General features: G+C 69.5%; 3 protein-coding genes across 4 annotated transcripts; 2 read left to right on the plus strand and 1 right to left on the minus strand.

Moving 5' to 3' along the window:
* Nucleotides 1–530: 530 nt before the first annotated feature.
* LOC308533118 (ly6/PLAUR domain-containing protein 2-like) lies at nucleotides 531–2,158 on the plus strand (the record flags this gene model as incomplete). Its single annotated transcript, XM_081110921.1, has 3 exons — nucleotides 531–588; nucleotides 1,549–1,668; nucleotides 1,887–2,158. The coding sequence occupies 3 exons, from the start codon at nucleotides 531–533 to the stop codon at nucleotides 2,105–2,107; spliced, it is 399 nt and encodes a 132-aa protein (XP_080967047.1). The 3' UTR covers nucleotides 2,108–2,158.
* Nucleotides 2,159–3,524: 1,366 nt separating this feature from the next.
* On the minus strand, nucleotides 3,525–7,382 carry THEM6 (thioesterase superfamily member 6). Of its 2 annotated transcripts, XR_013997036.1 has the most exons (3): nucleotides 6,764–7,382; nucleotides 4,344–4,818; nucleotides 3,525–4,299 (listed from the first exon to the last, which is right to left on the minus strand). XR_013997036.1 is itself a non-coding variant. In XM_081110922.1 (2 exons), the coding sequence occupies exons 1-2, from the start codon at nucleotides 7,274–7,276 to the stop codon at nucleotides 4,705–4,707; spliced, it is 627 nt and encodes a 208-aa protein (XP_080967048.1). In that variant the 5' UTR covers nucleotides 7,277–7,382; the 3' UTR covers nucleotides 3,525–4,704. The 2 variants fall into 2 exon arrangements, 1 of the variants encoding a protein (XP_080967048.1); XM_081110922.1 differs by having other exon boundaries at nucleotides 3,525–4,818.
* Nucleotides 7,383–14,891: 7,509 nt separating this feature from the next.
* JRK (Jrk helix-turn-helix protein) lies at nucleotides 14,892–16,541 on the plus strand (the record flags this gene model as incomplete). Its single annotated transcript, XM_081111083.1, has 1 exon — nucleotides 14,892–16,541. The coding sequence occupies one exon, from the start codon at nucleotides 14,892–14,894 to the stop codon at nucleotides 16,539–16,541; it is 1,650 nt and encodes a 549-aa protein (XP_080967209.1).
* Nucleotides 16,542–22,895: the final 6,354 nt, after the last annotated feature.

Below are 22,895 nucleotides of genomic sequence, written 5' to 3' on the forward strand. Positions count from 1 at the left end.
TCTGTTGATCCGTGTTTCTCTTTGTCCCTGGAGCCCACAGACACTCTGTGGCCAGTTGCCCAGGCAGCAGCCTGCCCAGTCGCCCAACCTGCCCCTCCCCGCCCCGTGACCCCCTCAGAGGAGCTGGGAGGGGGGCCCTGGCACCGGGGTGCGGGGGGTGGGACTTGGGCCCAGAGTCACAGACGAGGGATCTGCCCTGGAGCTGGAAGTGGGCGCGCAGGCAGGGGGTGCCCGGAGGTGGGAGTGGGGGTGGGAAGCCCCCTGCGCTCTCTCTGGGCAGCCTGGGCGGGGCGGGGGGCGGGGCTGCCAGGCACAGGTGTTTCCTGGTAGAGGAGGGAGAAGGACCCCGACGCTAAGGGGGGTCACCAGGGCGGGAGGTGGAGGAATGAGGAAGGGGCAGGAGGGAGGGCCGGGCGGGGCGGCTCTCGCACCTAATCCGCCCGGCTGACCGGTCTGGGCTGTGCTGGTGCCCATCCCCGCGGGCAGGCCCAGGACCAGCGCAGTGGCCAGTGGCGGTGCGGGACGGGACCATGCGGGGGACGCGGTTGGCGCTGCTGGCGCTGGTGCTGGCGTCCTGTGGTCGGCTCGGTGAGAGGCGGGATGGCCGGGGGGGGGGGGCGGGGGGCAGGGGAGGAAGAAAGCGGGTGCGGGTGCGTGTGTGTGTGTGTGTGTGTGTGTGTGCCCGCGCGGCGCCCGCTCTGAGTGGCTCAGTTGGTTGAGCGTCACGACAGGTCGCCTGTTTGATTCCCGTCAGGGTGGGCGCGGAAGGCGGCCGATCTTTGCTTCTCTCTCATCTCCGTCCCCCCTCCCTCTAACATGTCCTCCAGTGAGGAAGGAAGGAAAGGGAGGAAGGAAGGAGGGGGAGGCTGAGGAGGGAGGGGGAGGCTGAGGAGAGTGGTGTCCCCCGGTGGGAGGAGATGGAGGGCGAGGGCCAGCCTGGAGGGGCTGAGGGTGAGGAGAGTGTGCAGTGAGGGTGCTGGGTCACGGGCAGAGGCCCTGGGTGCCCACCAGGGCGCTGCCCTTCCCGGGGACCCTCAGGCAGGGTGTGGGCCAGACCAGGGAGTTGCTGGGGGCAGCAGAGGACGGACAGAGAGGGTGAGCACCTGAGAAAACAGCTGAGGGGACAGCCCAGCCCCTCAGGCTCCCACATCCAGCTGCACGAGAAGCTGGGTCTGAGCCAGATGACATGGTTCTGCCCATTTCTCAGAGGGGGAAACTGAGGCTAGCCAGAGGGACTCAGCGAGCCCAGTGCGGGTGAGAAGCCTGTGGCCTCACCGGGTCAGTGGGCTCCGGGGCAGGGGTGGGGCAGGTAGCAGGGAAGGGGAGCGGCCGGGCCCCACCCCGGCATCGTGCACCTGACCTGCCTGGGTCCCTGCCTGGCCCCTCCCCCCCCGCCCGACAGACACCAGTGCCGCCAGGACACCGCCAGGGCTGCCTTGTCCCCGCCCCGGGGCACAGGCTGCCTCAGGGTTCCCCATTTCCACTGGGCAACTGGGCCCCCGGGGGCATCGGCGGGGCCTGCCTGACTCGCCCTTGTCACCGCCCCAGCCGTGGCCCTGAAATGCTTCACCTGCCAGGAGCCCTCGGGGGTGTTCAGCTGCGTCCTCATCGCCACCTGCAAGGCCAACGAAACCATGTGCAAGACCACACTCTACTCCCGGGAGATCGGTCAGTGCCGGGGCGGGCGGGCGGGCTGTGCCGGGGTCAGCGTGGCCTCCCCGGCGAGGACCCTGTGTGGTGGCCGTGTGCTGGCACAGTGGGCACTCCACTGGTGCTGGTGGGAGGACAGGGGGCCGGGTCACAGAGGGAGGGAGACGGGGTGGTGACCTGTGGTGGGTCCTGCCGGAGGCGCGAGGCCAGCCTGACGCGGGTGCCCTCGCCCACAGTGTACCCCTTCCTGGGGGACGTCACGGTGACCAAGTCCTGCGCCAGCAAGTGTGTGCCCTCGGACGTGGACGGCATCGGCCTGACACGGCCGGTGTCCTGCTGTAACACTGACCTGTGCAATGTGGACGTGGGCGCGGCGGGCGGGGCACCCACCCCCCACAGCCCCCGTGGCCTGGCCCTGGCCCTCACGCTGGCCTCCCTCCTGAGCCTCCCCCTCTAGTGCCCCCCCTCCCCCCGGCCGGGATGCCCTTGAAGAAGCTCGCCCCCCTGCACCAGGCCTCCCGGTCTCCTTTCTGGGGCGTCTCCACCTGAAGCCTGCGCCCCACCCCCCTGCCCCCACCGACTGCTCTCTCCTCGTCACACCAGTCACATCACACCACGGCCTCCCCGCCCCCCTGGGAGCGAGGATGGTCACCAGGCCGGGGCACGCACAGACCTCTGGGCTTGGCTGCTGGCTGGGGGCGGGGGGCGGAGATGGGACCCCAGGTGCAGGGGGAACACCGCACCCACCAGAGCCAGGTCAGGGTGGCTTCTCGGAGGAGGAGGCAGCAGGGCAAGGCCTTCCACGACGGAGAGGTTGGGTGGAGGGGGCGCCAGGCCAGGAGGAAGGGCCAGGCCAGCCAGCAGTGACCCAGGACCAGGCACGGCTCCGGGAAGCACCCACTGTCACTCACCCGGCCCACGGCCAGGCCCATGACGAGGTCCCCCCGTGGCAGGGGGTGCTGAGAGGTGTGGGGGATCCCCTGAGTGTCCACGCCCCCTTCTCCAGGCCCCACTCCCAGTGTCCAGGGAAACCCAGGCTCCAGTGCAGAGGGACCTTCACCTTGGACTTGGGCCGGCACCAACCCCCAGAGGGCTGCCCCTCTGTCTAGACTGGCAACCTGCATGCACGCGTGTGTGCATGCGTGTGCACACGCATGTGCGCGCGGGCCTGTGTGCCTCCCACCGGGAGCGCCCTCCCTGCCACACGTGGCCGGCCAGGCGGTTTGATTTGCGGGACCCTCTCTCCTTTTGCAAACATGCCCTCCTTGTCTCCTGGCATCTCTCCCTGGTCCCACACATTGACCAGCCCACGGCCTGGCCCCTGCTGTCCGCAGGCCGCCAGGGGAGGGGAGGAGCCAGGCTTGGTCCCGGGCGGCAAACCACCAGCCGCCCCGCACCCAGCTGGATGCCAGTTGCAAACCCAGCTCTCCAGCCGCCATCCTGTCCCAGCCCAGAGCCAGGCCCTCCTGGGCAGGTCAGAGCAGGGACGGGGCCCCTCCCCCACCAGGGGCCCGAGAACAGCCTTACACTCATCATAACTCTCCCTCCCCCACCGGAGCCGGGGCACAGCCTCCCGCGCACCCTGGGGGCCACGGGACTTGACCCTGGGACCAAACTGGACACCTGAGCCCGGCACCCGGACATGGGCCAGCAAGATCTGGGGGTGACGAAGCCGGAGCCGGGGCCACTCCTCCCTGCCCTGGGCCTCGCGTTCTGTGGACCGGGGCCAGTCCTGCCCCACCAGCCAGTCCCCCCCATGGCGCCCCCTCCCCGTTCACAGGAATCCAACAAGCCAGGACGCGACCCCGGGAATGCCCGCTGCTTCGGGGTGGGGGTGGGGTCGGCGCTTCCAAACAAGGACCTCACCCAGACACTCACACCGAAGACCCTTTAATCTCGGGTCCTTTAGCAGAACACACATTGCAGCTTCCCAGCGGCTGTAAGGCGACCGTGTGCGCGTGAGGCATGAGGCGGGCTGTGCTCCTGGCTCCAAGGCGGGGGTGGGGGCCTCCCCGACTGGGCAAGGCGAGGCTCTGGGCTCCGGCTGCCTGGCCCGCCCGTGCGCTCGGGGGGGGGGGGGGGGGGGGGGCAGCGCCACACACACAGGTGGCGGCAGTCACGCATCCTGGGCCCTGACCTGTGTCCCGGGCTGGGCTTTCTTGCTTGTTGGTTTCAGCCAGTTCCTGCCTCTCTCCAGCTGTGGGGTTGGGGGGGGGGGGGGCTTGGCCACACCCAGCAGGTGGGTGGCTCCATCAGGGAGCCCCGAGGGCAGCTCCCGGCCAGGCCACTGGGGTGGAACCGAGAAGACCCCTCCCAGCCCCGGCCCATCAGGGAGGCGGCCCCTCCCAGGAAGAAGGGGAGATGGGCAGCAGAACAGGGTGCGAGGCAAGGCCAGCCAGTGGGAGGGCCAGAGAGGGCAGGGCCCCACCCGTGGGCACACAGCACACCCCAATGGGACCAAGGAATGCAGACAGTGAGGGCGGGTGCAGAGGGCACCCCCCAGCTTCAGGAAGCTCGCCACCTGCACAGAAGCCCCACGCCCTCTGACCCGCTAGACTCCGCCGTGGCCTGCCACCCCCTCACCTGCAGCCCGAGGGAGGGACGGGCCTGAGATGCTGGCGGCTCCTCAGGTGCCCGAATTGGGCCCCCCTCCCCCACCATCTCCGACTGCGGGGCTCGGAGCTCAGTGGGGCTCCAGGTGCTCCCTGAGCCCCGAGCGATCTCTGGACTCGGGCCCATGGAAGCCTGGCACCCCCCAACCCAGTCCCAACGCCCAGGACCCTGGGTCTCCCTCTTCACTCACCGCCTCCACCCGCAGGACAGAGATAGGTCAGGGCGCCTAGGTCACCCCATCCCATGCTCAGTGGGGAGGCTCTCAGAGGGGCGTCAATTATGGGGGTGGGGGGAGGGCCGAGCGAGTGAAGGGGGCTGGGCTGGTCACAGGCTACCTCAGCTTGGAGAGCCCGGGCCGCCTCCCCATTCTGCAGTGTCTGCCTCCTGGCAGGCGGGGACGGGCGGGTGACTGCCTAGGTAGTGGCTGGCGGGCAGGGATGGTCACTGGTCCTTGACAACGTCGCTGAGCCCGCTCTCGGCCCGGAGCAGCCGGCTGCTGGCCTCGTTGTAGGCGATCCAGTGCTGCAGGTCCTCCGGCAGCTCCGGTGGCTCCACCTGCAGGGGGAGGGGGAGGGGGAGCGGGAGAGGTGAGGCTGGCTCCCTGAGCTCTCAGCTGCCATGGCGACCAGCAGGGGTGCAGGGAGGACCAGCCTGGCCAGGTGCTGCCGCCACCCCTCTAGGCCCAGGTGTCTCCTCCAGCTCCCAGGTACCCCCACCTCCTGGGCCCTCAGTGGCTAAACCTCTCCCATCTTCGCCAGGCCTGCGTCCCCAGGGCCTGCCTGAGCCCTCCGTGTGTCCCCAGAATCAGGTCAAAACCTCTGAGGCCAGCTGGCCAGAGAGGTGACAGGAGATGGGGAGCCAGAGGCCTTCGGAGGCAGAGCAGGGGCTGGAGGGCGGAGGGACCGGGGGGCTTGTCTTGAGCCCCCCTCTTTCTCGAGGGCGCCATCAAGGGCTGAGCTTGTCCTCCGACACCCCCCCCCCCCGGCTGACTGCTGAGTTCCCGCCCGGCCCACCGGCCCGTTATTGTGCTGGGGTGGTGGGCCAGATGGGGGTGAGAGGCCGTGCTGACTGGCTTTGGGAGCTCCCAGGGGTGAGACGAGGCCCCAGGGACATGCCACCAACTCAGAGCACCCAGAGGCCCAGCCTCCCCTGCAGACGGGGAGCTGCCGTGTCAGCACAAGTCGGGCTCGGGCTCGGGCTCCCGGGAGCCGCTGTCCCCCAAGGCCCCGCCGCCCCACGCCAGCCTTCAGCAGGCAGGACTCCTGGGCCCTGGGCTCGGCCCGCCCCACACTAAATCCGAGACTCCCGCTAGGACTCCCGGGGCTCAGGCTGGAGAGCGGGCACCCCCCGCCATGCTTGGCCCTCCTGTCCCTGGCTGGTGTCCTCGGCACATGCCTGCGTGCTGTGCTGTTGGCCGCCCACCTCTCGTGGGGACCACCCCCACCAGCTCAGTGCCCCCCAGCCAGGCCTGACCGCATCACAGCGTCCCTTGCAGGACGGCGGCCAGACCCCCCTCCTCTGCCTTCCGCTCCCAGCTCTCAGCCCAGGAACCTACAGCCTTGCTGGCCACCCACCCCCTGCCGGCTTCCTGACACCTGAAGGGACACACAGGACATCTCTGCCCCTGAGGGGCTGGGGGAGACCCAGGCCCTCAGGTTGTGCTCCTGGGGCTCGCTGTGCAGCCTCGGGCAGTTCCCATCCCTCTCTGGGCCTGCTTCCCCATCACTGACGAGGGGAGACGCTGACCAGGAAGGTGAGGCCGAGTCCCTCCCTCCTGTTCTCAGAGGGCAGCGCCCTGCCTGAGGGCACCTTGGGTGGGGACAGGCCCGGCGTGGGCACCGGAGCTCCAGGCCTTTTCGGGAACCCGCCTGCAGCCGGAGTCTGCCCTTGCCAACCTCGCGGCGGCAGCACCCTGGCCGTCCCCAGGGCCCAGTTGCCAGGCTGCCAGGCGGCTGGGGGGTGGAGGGAGGGCTGCGCTGTGCCGGGAGGAGCTGGCCGCTGGCCCTGGGGAGGGACCCTGAGCCCCAGGCCGCACTGCGGCTACTTCTCTCCAACTGGACACACCGAGGCCTGCAGCTCTCCAGGGCTCCGTCCCCAGTGCCAGTCCCAGGGGGCGGCGACCCAGCCCTCGGCTCCGAGCTCCTGAGGGGGTCTCAGAACTCCCAGCAACTTCCGCTCACTGACACCCCTCCCCACACACACTATGCTCAGAACCAAGGACCAGAGAGGGCGGCTCCACACTCCAAGACACACAACAGACAGAGCCTGGGAGAGGCCTGGAGGCTGAGGGGTCAGGCCAGGAAGTGGCAGGAGGGGCAAGCACGGTCCGGGTATGGCGTGGATTCGGGACCCCCAGGAAGAACGGCCTCAGTGAAGGAGGCTCCGGGCCCAAAGGGAAGGTCGGTGCGCTGCCGGGCGGGCACCCAGAGGGAAGGGGTCTCACCGGGGGCGGGGCAAGGACCGGGAGCGCGCGGGGTCGCGCGCCGGGAGGGGGGCTCACCCTGCGCTTGCACAGGTGCTGCACCACGCGCTCCGGCGAGGCGCCCAGCACGTGCTGGCGGGAGCGCAGCAGCGCGCACACGAAGCCGTCGCGCAGGCTGACGAAGCGCGCCTCCAGGTAGAAGGCGCGGTCGTCCCAGCCCAGCAGGCGGGTGCGCACCTCGAAGGGCTCCAGCAGGCGCAGCGAGCGGCGGTAGCGCGCGCACGAGGCGGCCAGCACGGCGCGCGCCCCGAGCGTGCGCAGCGCCCCGAGCACCCCGCAGCGGGCCAGGTGCGCGGCGCGCGCCACGTCGGCCTCGCGCAAGTAGCGCGCGTTGTTCATGTGCAGCAGCAGGTCCAGGTCCGAGGGCAGCACGCGGCCCGCGTAGCGCTGCTCGGCCAGCAGGTCCCGGACGCGCGGCTGCAGGAGGCGCGCGCGCAGCACGGCGCACGGGACGCGCAGCAGGTACCACCCGTCCAGCAGCGCGAAGTAGGCGAGCGCCAAGGCCAGCAGCGCCACGACCAGCTCCAGCATCGCGACGGAGCCGCCGGGCCAGGGCCACCGGTGCGCGCTGCGCCGCCACCCGCGCCCGCCAGCCCCGGAACCGGCGAGCGCCGCGCGCGGCCGGAGCGAACCACCGCGCGAAGCCGGCTGAGGGGGGGACGCGCCCGAGGCCGCGGGTGCTGCAGGCAGGAACCCCGCCCCTCGCCGCCGGCACCCCCGTGTCCTCAGTGGTCCCTTCCGCCCCGCCGCCGGCGCCGTTATTGCTTTCCGGGAGGGTGGGGCGCCGAGGCGCGCGCGGAGCACCACAGCGGCACCTGGCGGCCGCGCTCCGCGTGGCGGGCTGGATCGCGGACCGTCGCCCGCAGGGTCCCCGCCTGGCCAGGTGCGCGGGTGTCCCGTTGGCCCCCGAGATTCGGCCCCTGATTGGAGGGGAGTCAAAGGGCCCAGCGCTTCCCCGGCCCAGGCCGCGGGACTTCGCCAGAGAAATGGGCACAGTCAGCCCCCGGGCGCTCGTTGGAGACTCTGCTGGAAGTTGACCTTCCTAGGCTCCTGAGCCTCGGGGGACTCCCCACTTCCGCAGGGCGACACCCCCAAAGCATAAGCGGTGGATTTAGGGCACATCACAGTCTGACCCCAATGCACCTTTCAGTCCCAGCCTGTAGCCTCGTTACTCCTCCCCACCCACATTCACCCCAACCCCCCAAAGATCCTGACACCCCAACTTTATTCCCAGGCATTCCCACCCTGTGCCCCTTTAGAAACGGGAGCAGATCACGCCTGGAGGCGGGGGGGGGGGGGCGGGAGGCGGGGACGCTCATGACTCAGCAATGGGCTCAGGGCATCGCACTTGGGACTCAGCCAGCGGCCCCTGGCCTCTCCCTCCGCTGCCAGGCTGGGGAGGGGAGCGGAGAAGGGCAGGCCCCTGGGCTCTCAAGTCTCGGTGTTGGCAGTGACCCGGAGGGCACCCCTCAGTCTGCGCTGGATCCTGGGCTTGGAGCTCCTGGTGCTTGCTGTCGGCCGCTCTGAGAAGCTCCAGGGCAGCTGGGCTCCAGTCCAGCCCACACGGCCATGTAGGTGCAGGGCTCTCAGCCGCCCTCTCCAAGGAGCAGCTTCCCCGGGCGGCCCACCCCGCGGCCCCACGCGAGCCGGGCGGCTGTGCACACCTCGGACCTGGAAGCCCTGGGGTGGAGTATCTGAGCCAAGATGGAGGAAGCAGGGATCCAAGCCCCCAGTGCCACCAGCCCTGTGCTCAGCCGCCACAGAACCCGGCCGATGCCTGGCAGCCTTGGGGGCCATTGTCATGACCCATTTTCCAGAAGGAAAGCTGAGGCTCTGATCGGGTGAGTGACCGCCTGGGACCCTGGGCCAGGAGAGCCTGAGCCAGGCCTGGGGTCCTGCCTGCAGCAGCACAGGCCGGGCCCTCCCCTGGGGACCCTGCTGCCCAAATAAGAAGCCAGGGCTGGGCTTTGGGGGCAGGACCCCAGTCCTCTGGGCACAGACAGCCCCCAGAGGTCCCTCCACCGCTGCCCTTTTCCGTTCGTCCTGCCTTCCCTCGGTGGCACTTTTCTTTGGTTACCTCACCTAAGTATAATTTTCCCATTGATTTTGAGGGAGGGAGGGAGGGAGGGGGGAGGGAGGGAGGGAGGGAGGGGAGAGAGAAACATCGGTGTGAGAGAGACACATCGATGGGTAGACTCCTGCATGCTCCCTGCCTGGGGCTGGGGATTGAACCTGCAACCCAGGTATGTGCCCTGGCCCAGAATCGAACCCAGGGCCCATCGGTGTGCGGGCTGATGCTCTAGCCACTGAGACACAAGCCAGGGCCCTGGCACTGCTTAACTTGCAGCTGTGTGCCCCTGTGCCTCCTGCCCACCCGCAGGCATCTCTCTGTCGTCTACCGTCCAGGAGCCAGGCCCTACCCCAGCGTCAGGCAGAACTGCAGGGGCAGGAGGCCCCCAACCCCGACCCGTAGCCCTGGGACCCGTTGCCCGTCCTGCCTTCTTATGTCTCCCTGTGGGTGCCCGGATGCCCGCTCTGCGCCCGCCCCCCCGCGTCATCAGAAGCACACAGCTTGTCTGGCTTCACAGAGTGGATGACAAAGGGACCACAGACCCAACCCGACAAGCTCAGGGGGCCATCGTGGTGGGCCCTCCACACTCAGACTGAAGGGAGCCCCAACTAGGAGTGGGGCCTGGCGGGCGTCGCGTGGCTTCCCTGCGGTCAGGCTCCACCTGCAGCGAGTCTCTCCTGCGCTTTGCGTCCAGGAGGACACATCTTTGGGGTGTCAGAGGGACCGTCCTCTCCGGGCCCTCAGGGTCACCCCGCACCAGGGCGGGGGCCGCAGAGCCCACTGCTGTCTTGTTCTCCGAATCCCATCTGTACGCTGTAAACGTTAAAAGTGAACCAACCACACTACCCTTCCGCCAACATTAAAGAAGTACATTTTTTAATGTTTTCATTTTACTTTTAAATGTTTTTTATTGATTTCAGAGAGGAAGGGAGAGGGAGCGAGGGACAGAAACATCAGTGATGAGAGAGTCATTGATTGGCTGCCTCCTGCAGGCCCCCACCTGGGGATGGAGCCCACAACCCAGGCGTGTGCCCTGACCGGGAATCCAACCGTGACCTCCCGGCTCATAAGATGACATGCTCGGCCACTGAGCCCCACCGGCCGGCCTCCCGAGCACGTCCATCCGATCCCAGCGGTTCCCCGTTGCTCTCTCCTGCCTCCCTGGTGACCGCCTGTGCCCCCGCTGGGATTCTGGTGTGTGGCCTACGCTGCACTCTCCTGCGCATTTTCTCTCGAGGCCTCGCTTCCTGGCAGTTGCCGCCAGTTTGGCTCAAAGAAACTCTTACCAGCTCTCTGCAGGGCGGGCGTTTCCGAGTTCACAGCCTCACAGCAGAGGGGACACAGATGGGGAGGGGGTCACAGCAGAGGGGACACAGCTGGGGGAGGGATCACAGCAGAGGGGACACAGCTGGGGGAGGGATCACAGCAGAGGGGACACAGCTGGGGGAGGGGTCACAGCGGAGGGGAGGGGGTCACAGCAGAGGGGACACAGCTGGGGGAGGCCTCACAGCTGCGGGAGGGGGTCAAAGCGGGAGGGGACGCAGCTGGGGGAGGGATCACAGCAGAGGGGACACAGCTGGGGGAGGGATCACAGCAGAAGGGACACAGCTAGGGGAGGGGTCACAGCTGGGGGAGGGGACGCAGCTGGGGGAGGGGGGTCACAGCGGGAGGGGACACAGCTGGGGGAGGGATCACAGCAGAAGGGACACAGCTGGGGGAGGGGTCACAGCTGGGGGAGGGGGGTCACAGCGGGAGGGGACACAGCTGGGGGAGGGATCACAGCAGAAGGGACACAGCTGGGGGAGGGGTCACAGCTGGGGGAGGGGACGCAGCTGGGGGAGGGGGGGTCACAGCGGGAGGGGACACAGCTGGGGGAGGGATCACAGCAGAAGGGACACAGCTGGGGGAGGGGTCACAGCTGGGGGAGGGGACGCAGCTGGGGGAGGGATCACAGCGGAGGGGACACAGCTGGGGAGGAGGTCACAGCGGGAGGGGACAGAGATGGGGGAGGGGACAGAGCTGGGGGAGGCCTCTCCTAATCTGATGGGGATGGAGTTTAGGTGCAGCTTCAGCGGCTCGCCCTGCCCCCTGCCCTCTGCTCTGCAGTCACCTCTTGGGGCTCCAGATTTTCTGTTCCCTCCATATTTGGCCGACGTCCCAGCCCATGCAGCAGGTCTGGCTGGGGCAGTTCCCCAGCCTGGCTTCCTGCTCTTGCCACCAGTGGGCCACCCCAGGGGCGGGCAGGGTCTGCTGGGAACACCCGGCCTTCCACGGGAGGCCCTGGCCCACAGACCCGTGTGACCTCCTGGGCTGCCACCCGATCCCTCGCTGCTGGAGGTCCCCCCTCGGCCAGCTGGGCGCAGGCTTCCCCAGCTCCCTCAGCCTGAGCCCCTTCAGTGCTGGGAGAAACTCACCGCCCCGAGGCCCTACCCCAGGGGCAGGCTGCTGAGGTGCGGCCTCCAGAGCAGGGGTTGGGGGTTGGGGGGGAGGGAGGGGCTCGGTGGGCCTCCAGCTGGGGGCGGGGGCAGGGGGACACTGCCCGCCCCAGGACTGAGGACACCCGTGGGTGTTTGTCCCCGTCCTCCCTCTGGCAGAGCAGACTCAGTCCTCGAGGCGAGGCCAGAGGTCCCAGAGGGATGGTGGGGGACCCTGGGGGATCTCCATGCGTCTTGGCGATGGGTGCATGTGGTGCCATGCTCACGAGGTGCCAGCAGACCGTCACACAGGCACAGAGCTGGCCTTCCCGGGGGCCAACCCCACTCGCTGTCCGGGGAGACCCCCAAGGGAGAGTCCAGGGTTCCAGTCCCTTCGGGCCCCAGTCTCCTCTGCCCAGCATGCCTCACTGCAGCAGGCTCAGCCCCGCCACACGGAGCCGGGAGCAACCAGGCGGCTGCCGGCCCAGGCCACTAAGTTTTGGGGTGCACTGGCAAGCGGACGTCATGGCTGCTACCGGCGCTCGGGGCAGGAGCAGAAACCAGTGAGACTGCGGGGCTAGGTGTGGGCCAGAGCAGGCGGCAGGAGGAGAGCAGGGCAGCCTCGCGCGGCTGCGGAGGGCAGGGCCCAGCCCGGCTCCTGTCTACCGGGTGTGGGTGCAGAGCGCACGGAGCGAGCGTCAGGGGTGACTGTCTTTGCCCGCGTGAACGGAAAGGGGGGCTGTCAGCCTCCGCGGTGTGTGAAGCCCTCAGAATGGGGCGGCCGCCCCGGGGGTGGGTGTGGACAGTCCAGGGGGGGCCCGGCCGGTCAGGAGTCCGCAGGAGGCAGGAGGCCAGAGCACCAGGGGGTGGGGCGGGGCGGGTCCTGGGAGCCGAGGGAGGAGATGGGGCGGAGGGGCCAAAGCCTGTCTCAGGTCCCGTCCGCCGGACGAAGGACTGTGAGCGCGGGGTAAGCAACACACAGAGTAACTCACGCCCCGGGCCGCGTCCGAAAGGAGTCTTCGGAGCTAAAACCAAGGAGTCCAGGGCGTGCTCCCCCGGGAGGGAGGCTCCCGGGAGAAGCGTTCCCTCCCTTTTCCAGGCGGGGGCGTCCGCACTCCTCGGCCGTGGCCCCTTCCCTCCCCGACCAGGCGCACTGCAGCCCGAGTCTGTCCTCGTGTCTCCCTTCTCCCCTGGCTTCCTTGTCACACTGTCGTCCGCCCACCGGGACCCTGTGACGGCCCGGGCCCTCCCTGATGTCAGGGCACCGTCCCCATCTCCAGAGCCCGAACGGAATCGCACCTGCCAAGTCCCGGTTGCCATGTGAGGGGACTGTTCACAGGTTCTGGGGATCAGGGTGTGGACAGCGGGCTGGGGGGCATGGGTTCCACATGCAAATTAGCCACCCCTCCCAAGGCCGCCCAAAGTTCCAGCTCAGGACAGCACCAACTCAGGTCCAAATCGCATCCAAGTTCTGCCCGCTCGCTCAAAAGCCTCAAATCTCATCATAGAAATCACCAACATCAGGTTCGGATGAGGCTCAGGCTAAGCAAGAGGCTGGGTGGGAAGGACACAGCGTGGCCACTGGGTGTGGCTAAGGGAGGGGCTCAGAGACTGCCCGTCAAAGGCTGCCCTGGTCTGGGGGTGCGGGGTGGGAGCTGGGGTGGAGGGGGCTCTGAGCCCTGTCCGCCCGGGGCAGACCCTGGCCCAGGACTGCGAGGGCCCCGCTCATCACGAAACCCAAGGCGCAGTCACCCCACAGACGGACAAGTCGAGGCGCACCATGGAAGTCACCCTGGATGCCTGGCTTCCATCTGCAAGCCCACTGCCTCCTGCGGAGCCACCGAGACGCGGGTCCTCCGGGATGCCTAGAGCGTCCCGGAAGTGATGAAGCGGAGGGGCGCGGCCCGGCGGAGGGCGGGGCGCCGGTACATCCGGCGGCGGCGGCCCGGCGCCGGCAGGTGAGTGGGGCGGGCCTGGGGAGCGCGGGCGCCCTGAGGTCTCTGATCCCCTCCCGCCCAGCAGCGCTCCCGGGAGCCGCACCCCGGTTCGGGCCGAGCCCCTCCGCCTCCCGCCCCACGGGGACCGGGCCGAGCTGCCCGCCCCGAGCCATCCCTGCAGCCCCCGCCCGGAGCCTGGCGGCGCCCGCTCCCGACCCGGGGGCTCCGCCTGCAGAGGACACCAGCCACTGCCCCCGGAGTCGCCCTCCCTTCCCCCGAGGAAGCCGCCTGCGCCTTGACTTTCTGTTTCCCCTTTGGGTTTGCCCTTGCCCCACGCGTGGCCCCGGGATAGAAACGCCTCACACCCGCCTCGAGTGGCCCGCGCGGCTCCCCGCGCCGGGGTCCCTCGCCCTGTGGTCCGCGCAGAGGGGCTGTGTTTGCACCCACCGATCTCCCTGCAGGATGTGCACCCCGATGTTTCCGTCCCTTACCCTCCCCACCCCATCCTTCTTGCCCCCAAGACTTTCTCCATCTCTCTCGGTTTCCAGAACACTTCTTCTTTATGTTTTTTATTGATTTCAGCGAGGAAGGGAGAGGGAGAGAGAGAAACATCAGTGATGAGAATCGTGGATCGGCTGCCTCCTGCACGATCCCCAAACCCCGGCATGTGCCCTGACCAGGAATCCAACGGTGACCTCCTGGTTCATAGGCTGGTGCTCAACCCCTGAGCCAGCAGCTGGGCCAGAACACTGCCTCCCTGATGGTGCCCTCTGCCCCCACAGACCGCCGCTCGCCCCCAAGCTCTGTGAGGACAGGAAGGGGCCCATGTGGATAAGGGGCCCCCTCTTGCTCTCCTGCCCCTTTGGTCTGTTGTTCCTCCGGCACAAGAGGATCACAGGTTTGCGGCTCTGGGTGCCCCGTGGCCTGGGTGGCGGTGCTTCCTTGGAGGTGGCGAGCCGGAAGCCCCGTGGTTTCTCCTGCCGTGCCCTGGCACCGCCTGGTGTAAGACGTTTCCGGGGCACTACCTGAAGTCCACCTTGAAAGCGGGCTTCTGCCTCAGGAGACGGATCCCCGTGTATGCAGCTGTCGTGTGTCGCCCTGCGCACAACTGCATGTCAGGCGTGAGGCGTCGTCCCTCGTGAACGGGTTCCTGGCGCTGAGCCTCCAGAACACCTTTTCCGGGCGCCCCAGCCCTTCCTCTGGGGTCCCCTTTCCTCCTGGTTTCTAAGCTGGTTTCCTGTTAAGCACCTCCCTGAATGGGTAATGGCCTCTCCTTCCCTCTGCTCCCCACAGGGCCACACAGCACAGCAAGCCCTGGAGAGAGCGCCTGGACGCCTGGCCCCCTGGCCCCGCAGCGCAGCCTCTGCGAGCCGCAGCCGGCTCCCCAGGCCCCTCTGCTCCGGCCTGGGGCTGGGGGGAGAAGCTGCCTCCATCCCGCAGAGGAGGCCGCGGGCTTCAGCAGCGCGGAGACGCATGGGGGCCGCGTGTCGAGAATTCCAGGAGCTGCCACGTGGCCAGGAGTGGAAGGCGGGGGAGCGCTGAGGCTCGAGGCTGCTGGACCCGGAGGGAGGCAGGAGGCAGAAGGAGGATCGGCAGACCGGCAGGCAGAGGCAGGGAGACGAGAAAGCGAGGGGCACGGAGAAGGGAGAGGGGAGGCCTCCAGCAGGGGTGCCTGTCCCCCGTCCGTCTGCCCGTGTCTGCCTCCGGGACGAGCCTCCCTCCACATGGCCTCCAGGCAGGCTGCCGGGAGGGGCCCCGGGGAGAAGCGCAAGAGGGTGGTGCTGACCCTGAAGGAGAAGATGGACGTGTGCGCGCGGCTGGAGAAGGGCGAGAGCCGGAAGGCGCTGATGCAGGAGTACAACGTGGGGATGTCCACGCTCTACGACATCAGGGCCCACAAGGCCCAGCTGCTGCGCTTCTTCGCCAGCTCGGCCTGCAACAAGGCGCTGGAGCGGCGCCGCACGCTGCACACGCCCAAGCTGGAGCACCTGGACCGGGCGCTGTACGACTGGTTCCTGGGCCGGCGTGCCGAGGGCGTGCCCGTGTCGGGCCCCATGCTCATCGAGAAGGCCAAGGACTTCTACGCGCAGATGCAGCTCACCGAGCCCTGCGTGTTCTCCGGGGGGTGGCTGTGGCGGTTCAAGGCCAGGCACGGCATCAAGAAGCTGGACGCGGCCGGGGAGAAGCAGGTGGCCGACCGCCACGCGGCCGAGCGGTTCTGTGGGTTTTTCCGGAGCCTGACGGTGGAGCACGGCCTGACGCCGGAGCAGGTGTACAACGCCGACGAGACCGGCCTCTTCTGGCAGTGCCTGCCCGGTCCCACCGCCGAGGGCGGGCCGGCGCCCGGCGGCAGGCAGAGCCGGGACAGGCTGACGGTCCTCATGTGCGCCAACGCCACGGGCTCCCACAGGATCAAGCCCCTGGTGATCGGGAAGGGCAGCGGCCCGCGGGCGCCCAGGGGCATCCAGCACCTGCCCGTGGCCTACCGGGCGCACGGGAACGCGTGGGCGGGCCGGGCTGTGCTGGCCGACTGGTTCCACCACATCTTCGTGCCCGCGGCGAGGGAGCACTTCCGAGCCCTGGGGCTACCCGAGGACAGCAAGGCCGTGCTGCTGCTGGACGGCTCCCGGGCCCACCCGCAGGAGTCCGAGCTGGTGGCCGGGAGCATCTTCACCATCTTCCTGCCGGCCAGCGTGGCCGCCCTCCTCCAGCCCATGGACCAGGGCATTCGGCGGAGCTTCATGAGGAACTTCATCAGCCCCCCGGGGGCGCTGCCCGGCTTCCACCCGCGCTACGGGGTGAGCGACGCCATCTGTAGTGTGGCCTGTGCCTGGGACGCCGTGCCCGCCGCCGTCTTCAGCCGCGCCTGGAGGCGGCTGTGGCCTGGGGCCGCCGCGCTGGCCGAAGGCTCATCTTCCGAGGACGAGCCCGAGCGCCTGGGAGCCAGGCCTCACGACCAGACCTTCGCACACGTCCTGGAGCTCGGGGGCGAGGCCCTGTCGCGGATGAGCAGCAGGCTTCAGGGCAGCGCGGCCGCGGGGCAGGAGGCCGGAGCGGGGCATCCGGCCGAGGGTCCCCCGGAGCAGGCGGAGAAGGGTGGGGGCTCCCAGGCGGCTGTGGAGAGCGAGGAGGCGACCTGGGAGCAGGCGGCCGCGGCCTTCGACACGGTGCTCTGCTTCGCCGAGGGGCAGCCTTGCTTCACGGCGCAGGAGCTGGGGCAGCTGCGGGCCCTGCGCTCCGTGTTCCTGCGGCGGCAGCAGGGGCGGTGGCGGCGCCCACCCCTCAGGGCCGTGGTCAAGCTCGAGGGCCCCCGGGAGCGCACAGGGGGCTGCGCCGCCTCGGCCTGCGCGCCGTGCCCTGCGGGCGAGAACTGACGGTGCCCGGCCGCCTGCTGCCTGGTGCCGCCGGCAGGAGCTGGCCCTGGGGAGTGGGTGCTGGGGCGCGGCCCCTCACACTCCGTTACCTGCGTTCCGGTCACGCCCCGTGAACGTGAGGAGCTCAGCCTCCCGGGGCTGAGCCTTGCTCTGACCCAGCGCAGAGCTGTCTGTCTGACCCGCCGAGTGTGGAGAGGAGAACGCCGGCCCTCAGGCCACCATGGCTGCGCTGCTGTCCCTCAGGTGGGCTGCTGGCTGGTGGCCGTGCCTGTCGCCAGCAGAGCCTGCCTGTGGCTGGGGTGGCGGCCTGCTTGCCGCCCCGCTGGAGGCTGGTCTCCCGCCGCGGCCGCGTCTTTCCTGAAAGAATCTCCATGCTTCCGGCACTCACCCGCCCCCGCCTTGGACTGGACCCCGAGATGCGGGCCACACGCTGATGGACGCGGTGGAACGTGCCACATCGAGCGCCTTCCCTGCTGGGCCCGCCCCCACCTTCCCTGTTGTCCCCTCGTCCCACCTTCCCCTTCCCTTCGGCAGCCGGGCAGCCTGGGCCGGGCCTCACTTCACTGCTCAGCCCTCTGCCCTCCCTGGTGCCACCTCGTCTCCTTTCATCCCTCTCCCTGCCCCTCCCTCGCCCAGCCCTGCGCACAGACCGTCTGTCCCTCTGGGGGCCACGGCAGAGCCGCCCACGCAGGGCCTGGCCGCCGAGGGTGCTGGCCGAGCGGAGAGCTGCGTCCGCCCTCAGGGGACAGGCGCTCAGAGGAAGCCGCACGCGATGCTGCAGCCTCTGCTTGGCGGCCGGACGTGGCTGCCGCCTGCTCCTCAGTGTCCGCGTTCGTGTCCCCTGTCAGCTGAGGACGGCACAGGCGGGACGGGCTGTGGCCCTGCCCTGGCGGGGCGGGGCGGGTGGGGCCTCCCGCGGGCACCGGGCTCCGCGTGGGGGAGGAGCAGTCCCGGCGGAGGCGGTGGCTGCCCCACACGGAATGTGCTCGGCGCCCGAGCCGTCCACGCACCGTGGCCATTCCGGGTGTTTTACCCCAATAGACAGCGAGGCTGAGGGCGGCGATGGGACCGGTGACTGGGCTGGGGGCCTGCAGAGCCTCAGCCTCCGGGGCTGGGGGGGGCGGGGCGGCTGGCCCCGTGTTGTCCCCTCGTCCCCCCTTCCCCCTCACCGGGGCAGACCCAGCCGCTGCCGCCTGGGAATTCGGGGAGGGGGCGGGCGGGCAGGGAGGGGGGCTCAGCCTGCCCATCGCCCACCGGTCCTCAGCACCCACTCAGTGCCAGGCGTTGCCAGGTCCCCGTGCCCAGCCTGCGTGGTGGGGCCAGGCCCGGCTGGAGCAGGACGAGGCCTAGTGAGGGGCAGGGCCAAGGGCCTGTGTCCGGCCGGCTGGGGGCGGGGGCTCCTGAGCAGCCTCTGACCCACCCGTCCTGTCCCCTCTCCACATTTATTGCCCCCCCCCCCGCCCTCCAGAGGCCTCACTGGCCACTCCAGGGCAGCCGCACCCTGACCCCGCGAGCTCAGCCGCCTGCTGGTGGCCGGTTCGGTCTCGCTGGAGGCCGCCCCCCAGGCCCCGGGACCCGGAGGCCTGCGGGCATCAGCCTCCCTACCCGTGGAAAGGATGAGTGTCAGCCACTCAGGGCCTTGGAGCCTGGCATCGGCGACCCTGACGTTTTAGGGAGAGAGGTGCCTGGCTGTGTTCTCCAAGCCGCTGCCTCACAGACACCTGGCTGGAGATGCGGGGGGAGGGGCGGAAGGTGGGGGCCGCCCTCTTCCTCTCCCCACTGTGTGTCCCCAGAGTCGCTCCTGGGCTGGGCAGGTGCGTCAGGGCCGGCGGGTGGGTCGGGATGACGCGGGCCTGACGTGCTTTCCTCCCAGACAAAGGCCTCCGCTGCTGGGGGGCCCAGATCCCGGAGGTGAGTCAGCGCCGGAGGGAGGGCCGGTGAGCAGTGAGCAGCCCCTCCTGGCAGCCCCTCCTGTCACTCGGGACAGCCCTAGGGAGGAGGGGGGCAGGGAGGGACGAGGAGGGGAGGGGAGGAGAAGCTGGACCCAGGCACCTGGAGAGGGAGGCCAGGCCCCCAGGACTCACCGCAGGCCCCTGAGCTGCCGCGGGGTCTGCTGGGCGTGGTGGCCGGGATTGCTGTGTGGGGGGCACAGCCCTCAGACCAGCAGGGCCTGACTCTCTCTGATGGGGAGGAGCTGAGCGGCCGCCAGCGTGGTGGGCAGCAGATACCCGCCGCCCTGGAAGGTGACCGGCACCGTGGCTCCGGCCACGTGTCTCAGGCCCCCACGAGGTGGTCGGAGCTGCCAGCGGTGGAGGGGACGGTGGCGGCCACCACCAAGCCCTCCAGGGGGTCCACGCGGGAGACACAAGGACAGACTGACGGCCCGAGTGGCGGGGTCTGAGGGGCCTGCAGGCACATCTCGGAGTCGGAGGATGTCCTGTGTCAGGGACGTGGAGCCGCTCCGGGTGGACAGGAGGGGGTGGGTGGACAGGAGGGGGTGGGTGGCTTGGGCCGGCGTGGTCCCCAGTGCCCCCGCCCTCCGGCCAGCCCGCCTGTGCCACACGCTGGCCAGGGGCCGCGGGCTGTCCTCCTCGGAGCCCACCAGGGCCGGGCGGCCTCGCCCCATGTGGTTGCCGTCCGCAGCAGGCTGCTCGGGTTCTCCAGCTGAGGGCCTAGTGCAGCCGAGGCATCTGAAGGTTCCAGTGAGGTGGAACCTTCTAGAGACTCGAGGACGGGATAGTCCGGACCCCTGGGCACTCCGTGGGGCCTCTCCATGGGCTGGGCCAGGGGCACTTCCAGCCTCAGGACAGAGAAATAAATGTTTAAGCCCGAAGCCTGTGGTGTTTTGTTGTGGCGCCCGAGCAGCTGGGATAATGGGGAGGGTGCAGGGGGTGATGGGGGAGAGGGTGGTGATGGGGGTGGGGGTGGTGATGGGGGTGGAGGGGTGATGGGGGTGCAGGGGGTGGTGATGGGGGTGCAGGGGGTGATGGGGGTGGGGGTGGTGATGGGGGTGGGGGTGGTGATAGGGGTGGGGGGGTGATGGGGGTGGGGGTGGTGTGATGGGGTGGTGTGATGGCAGTGAAAGTGGAGGTGATGGTGATGGGGTGATAGTGGTGAAGGTGCAGGTGATGGTGGTGATGGGGGTGGAGGGGTGATGGGGGTGGGGGTGGTGATGGGGGTGATAGGGGTGGGGGTGGTGATAGGGGTGGGGGTGGTGTGATGGCAGTGAAAGTGGAGGTGATGGTGATGGGGTGATAGTGGTGAAGGTGCAGGTGATGGTGGTGATGGGGGGGTGGGGGTAGTGATGGGGGTGGGGGTGGTGATGGGGGTGCAGGGGGTGATGGGGGTGATAGGGGTGGGGGTGGTGATAGGGGTGTGCGTGGTGTGATGGCAGTGAAAGTGGAGGTGATGGTGATGGGGTGATAGTGGTGAAGGTGCAGGTGATGGTGGCGATGGGGGGGTGGGGGTGGTGATGGGGGGGTGGCTGTGACAATAGTATGACTGCTTGTACGAGGGACACTTGGAACTCAGGGCAGGTCCTGGACCGTGGGCAGTGGATCTCCTGTCAGCGCCTCCTGCTGGGGACCTGCTGGGTTAGGGACCTGCCACTCCCCCCACGGGGTCTGGGAGCCCAGGCTGTCCTGGAGCCCCGCCCCCTGTGTGGGATTCGCCTTCTGCTCCCCCCCCCCCCCCGCCAGCCGGGCCCCCCACAGACACCAGTCCCGTGGGCTCCTGGGGGCCTTGTATTTGTGTGTAGAAACGCCAGGTCCGCTGGGCCCAGGGAGTGTGGTCTCCCCGGGTGGTTGCTGGGCTGTGACCCAAGGGCCATTGCCACTTGGCCCAGCAGAGGCCGAGGAGTCCGGGGTGGCCGCGCCCCAAGCCGCTCCTGCCACAAATGACCAGTCCCTTGGCTGATGGATGTGCCCTGGCGATGGCCCTCTGGCTGCTGGCTGGGAGGGCAGCGACCAGGGACCCACAACCCCGCGTCCACCCTGCTTCCAGGGCGGGGAGTCAGGGCCGGAGGTCGTGGGCAGCCAGGGCAGGAGCCCAGGAGAGCGGCTGCCGCTGGACTAGGTGGCCCGAGACCCGTACAAGAGGGCGGGTGGGGAGGCAGCTGCGAAGGGCAGGTGACCAGGCCCAGCCCCGGGGAGGGAGGGAGTGACCAGCGGTCAGACAGGTGGCCGGGCCGGGAGCCTGGGGGGGCCTGGAGCACAGAGGGAGGGAGGGCAAGCCCCGTGTCACCCCTGCTGCAGCCCTGCGCCCCTCAATGCACCCTGCAAGCCCCTGGTCCAGCTCCCTCCCTGGGGCCAGTCCGGACGATGGTGGAGGAGCTCCGCTGTCGTTCTATGCACAGCCCGGCAGGCGCCCAGGCTCCCTCCGCGGGAATTCGGGGAGGCCAGGGGCCGCCGGACAAGGGCTTGCAGCTCCGGGAGGCCTGTCCCCAGCAGACGCTCTGGTGAGTGGAGGGCAGGGAGGGTGGGGGACCCCGGCTTCGCTGCCGCCATTCCCGTTTCCGGCGGGCGGGGCCCTGCAGGCACGGGCGCTGGGGCGGAGCCGCCTGCGTGGGGAAGCTCCGCGTCACAGCTATTCTCAGCCGAGCTCCTCTCTCCTTTTATGGCTCCGGAAGCGGCAGCCGCACGCGGGAGAGTTCATGGGAGGCGCCGGGACAGCGGGAAGGCGCCCACGCCCGTCCCTGGCACTGGGCTCCGGAGCCGCAGTTCCGGGGCGTCCGGCCGTGGCCAGCTGGCAGCGAACCCCCATCCTGGCTGTGGGGCTGCCTCGCGTGGGGACCTGGCAGCAGGATCTGGGTCCCTGGGCACCAGGGGACGGGCACCCAGAGGGACAGGGGGAGGGGCAGCTGAGGCTCCAAACCCGGAGGCTCCTGGCGAGGCCTCGCCCCCCTCCCTCACCTGATGGCCAGCCGGGCCCTGGCTCCTCGTCCCTGAACCCTAGGCAGCCCTCCCCCCGCCCCCCCCCCCGCACCTGGCTCTCAGCTGGGAGCCTCCCCACCTGCTGCCCCTGTGGCCCCTGTGCCCCTCCAGGCCACAGACCCAGCGTCCCTGCCCAGCAGCCCGTCCCCTCCCGGCTCTGCCCCCGGAGACAGAACCCAGCTGCCCCCACACCCCACCAGCCAGGCCCCTGCACGCAGCCCACCCCTGCTCACCCTCCAGCTGCCCAGCCCTTCCCGGGCTCCCGCCCCCACCTCGGTGGGATCCCCACCACCCGCTGCAGGGGTCTCTCTCCTGCCTGGGTCCGGTCCGAGGGGACCAGCCTGACCCATGAAGGCCGAGGGTGGCCCCTTGGAGAGCTTGGGCTGTGAGCGGAGGCTGGACGCGCTGCTGCTGGCGCGGCCTGTGTCCTCCAGGGCCTGCGTGGGGTCGTGGAGACTCCCCCGCTTTGTGGGCCGGTCTGCACACCCGCACCCACCTCGCCACGTCCTCGGGAACTGTTTGTTGACTGAATGACCGACCACCTCACGGCTGAGCAGGCAGATGGTCGTGTGCACCCTCACCCCGCCCGCCCGGCTCTGGCCTCCTTGCTGCGGGGCTCGGCCCTCCCTCGGCCTCAGTTCCCTCTCCCACAGGCCGGGGGGGGGGGGGGGGACCCTTGGAGGACGGGCTCTCCACACCAGGCCTGTGGCTCTGCTCAGCCTCCTGGTCCGGGGGCGGGGGACGCCTAAGGATGCAGGGAGCAGCTGGTGCCGCACCGGGTGCCAGGATCGCGGGAGAATACAGAACTTTCCTTGGAGGCTGGACCGGAAGGCGGGAGGCGGGAGGAGGGTCTGGATGTTGGGCCCAGAAGGAACGGCTGCCTGTTCCGGGACAGGACGCAGCACTCTCCCTGCCAAGCTGGGGAGGAAGCAGCGAGGGGCTCAGAAAGGAAATGTTCTCCCAGCTGGCACGGCCTCCCCGTTCCGCCCCCCCCCCCCCCCGCCCCGTCTCGGTCTTGGCCCACGGTCGGTGCCCCGCACGGAGGGTCTCTGAGGCCCCGGCAGGCGGAGGCGGCGGGAAGGGGCCACAGGCGGGACCCCCCACACCCCCCTCCCAGGTCCCAGCACTGACACTGTGACAGGGACTGGGTGGGGCCAGCCCCTCCCCCTCAGGGACGCGTGGCTCAGGCACTGTCGCCCCATTTCACAGGTGGAAAGTTGAGGCTCAGGTGACCTAACTGATGTCTCCCAACCAGAAATGGCTGGAGAAGGGCCGGGCCTCCGTCTGTCCCCTGACCCGCCTGGAGGCCTGCTCTGTGCCAGGCCCACTCTGTGCTCCAGCCACTCCACTCTGAGCCCAGTCACCCGGCCTGGCAGGCAGCGGGAGCAGGGGGGCACAGGTCCTGCCCTCGGGGACCCCTGGG

Source organism: Myotis nattereri (genome assembly GCF_964212035.1).
Source record: "Myotis nattereri genome assembly, chromosome: 17".
Classification (NCBI taxonomy): Eukaryota; Metazoa; Chordata; class Mammalia; order Chiroptera; family Vespertilionidae; genus Myotis; species Myotis nattereri.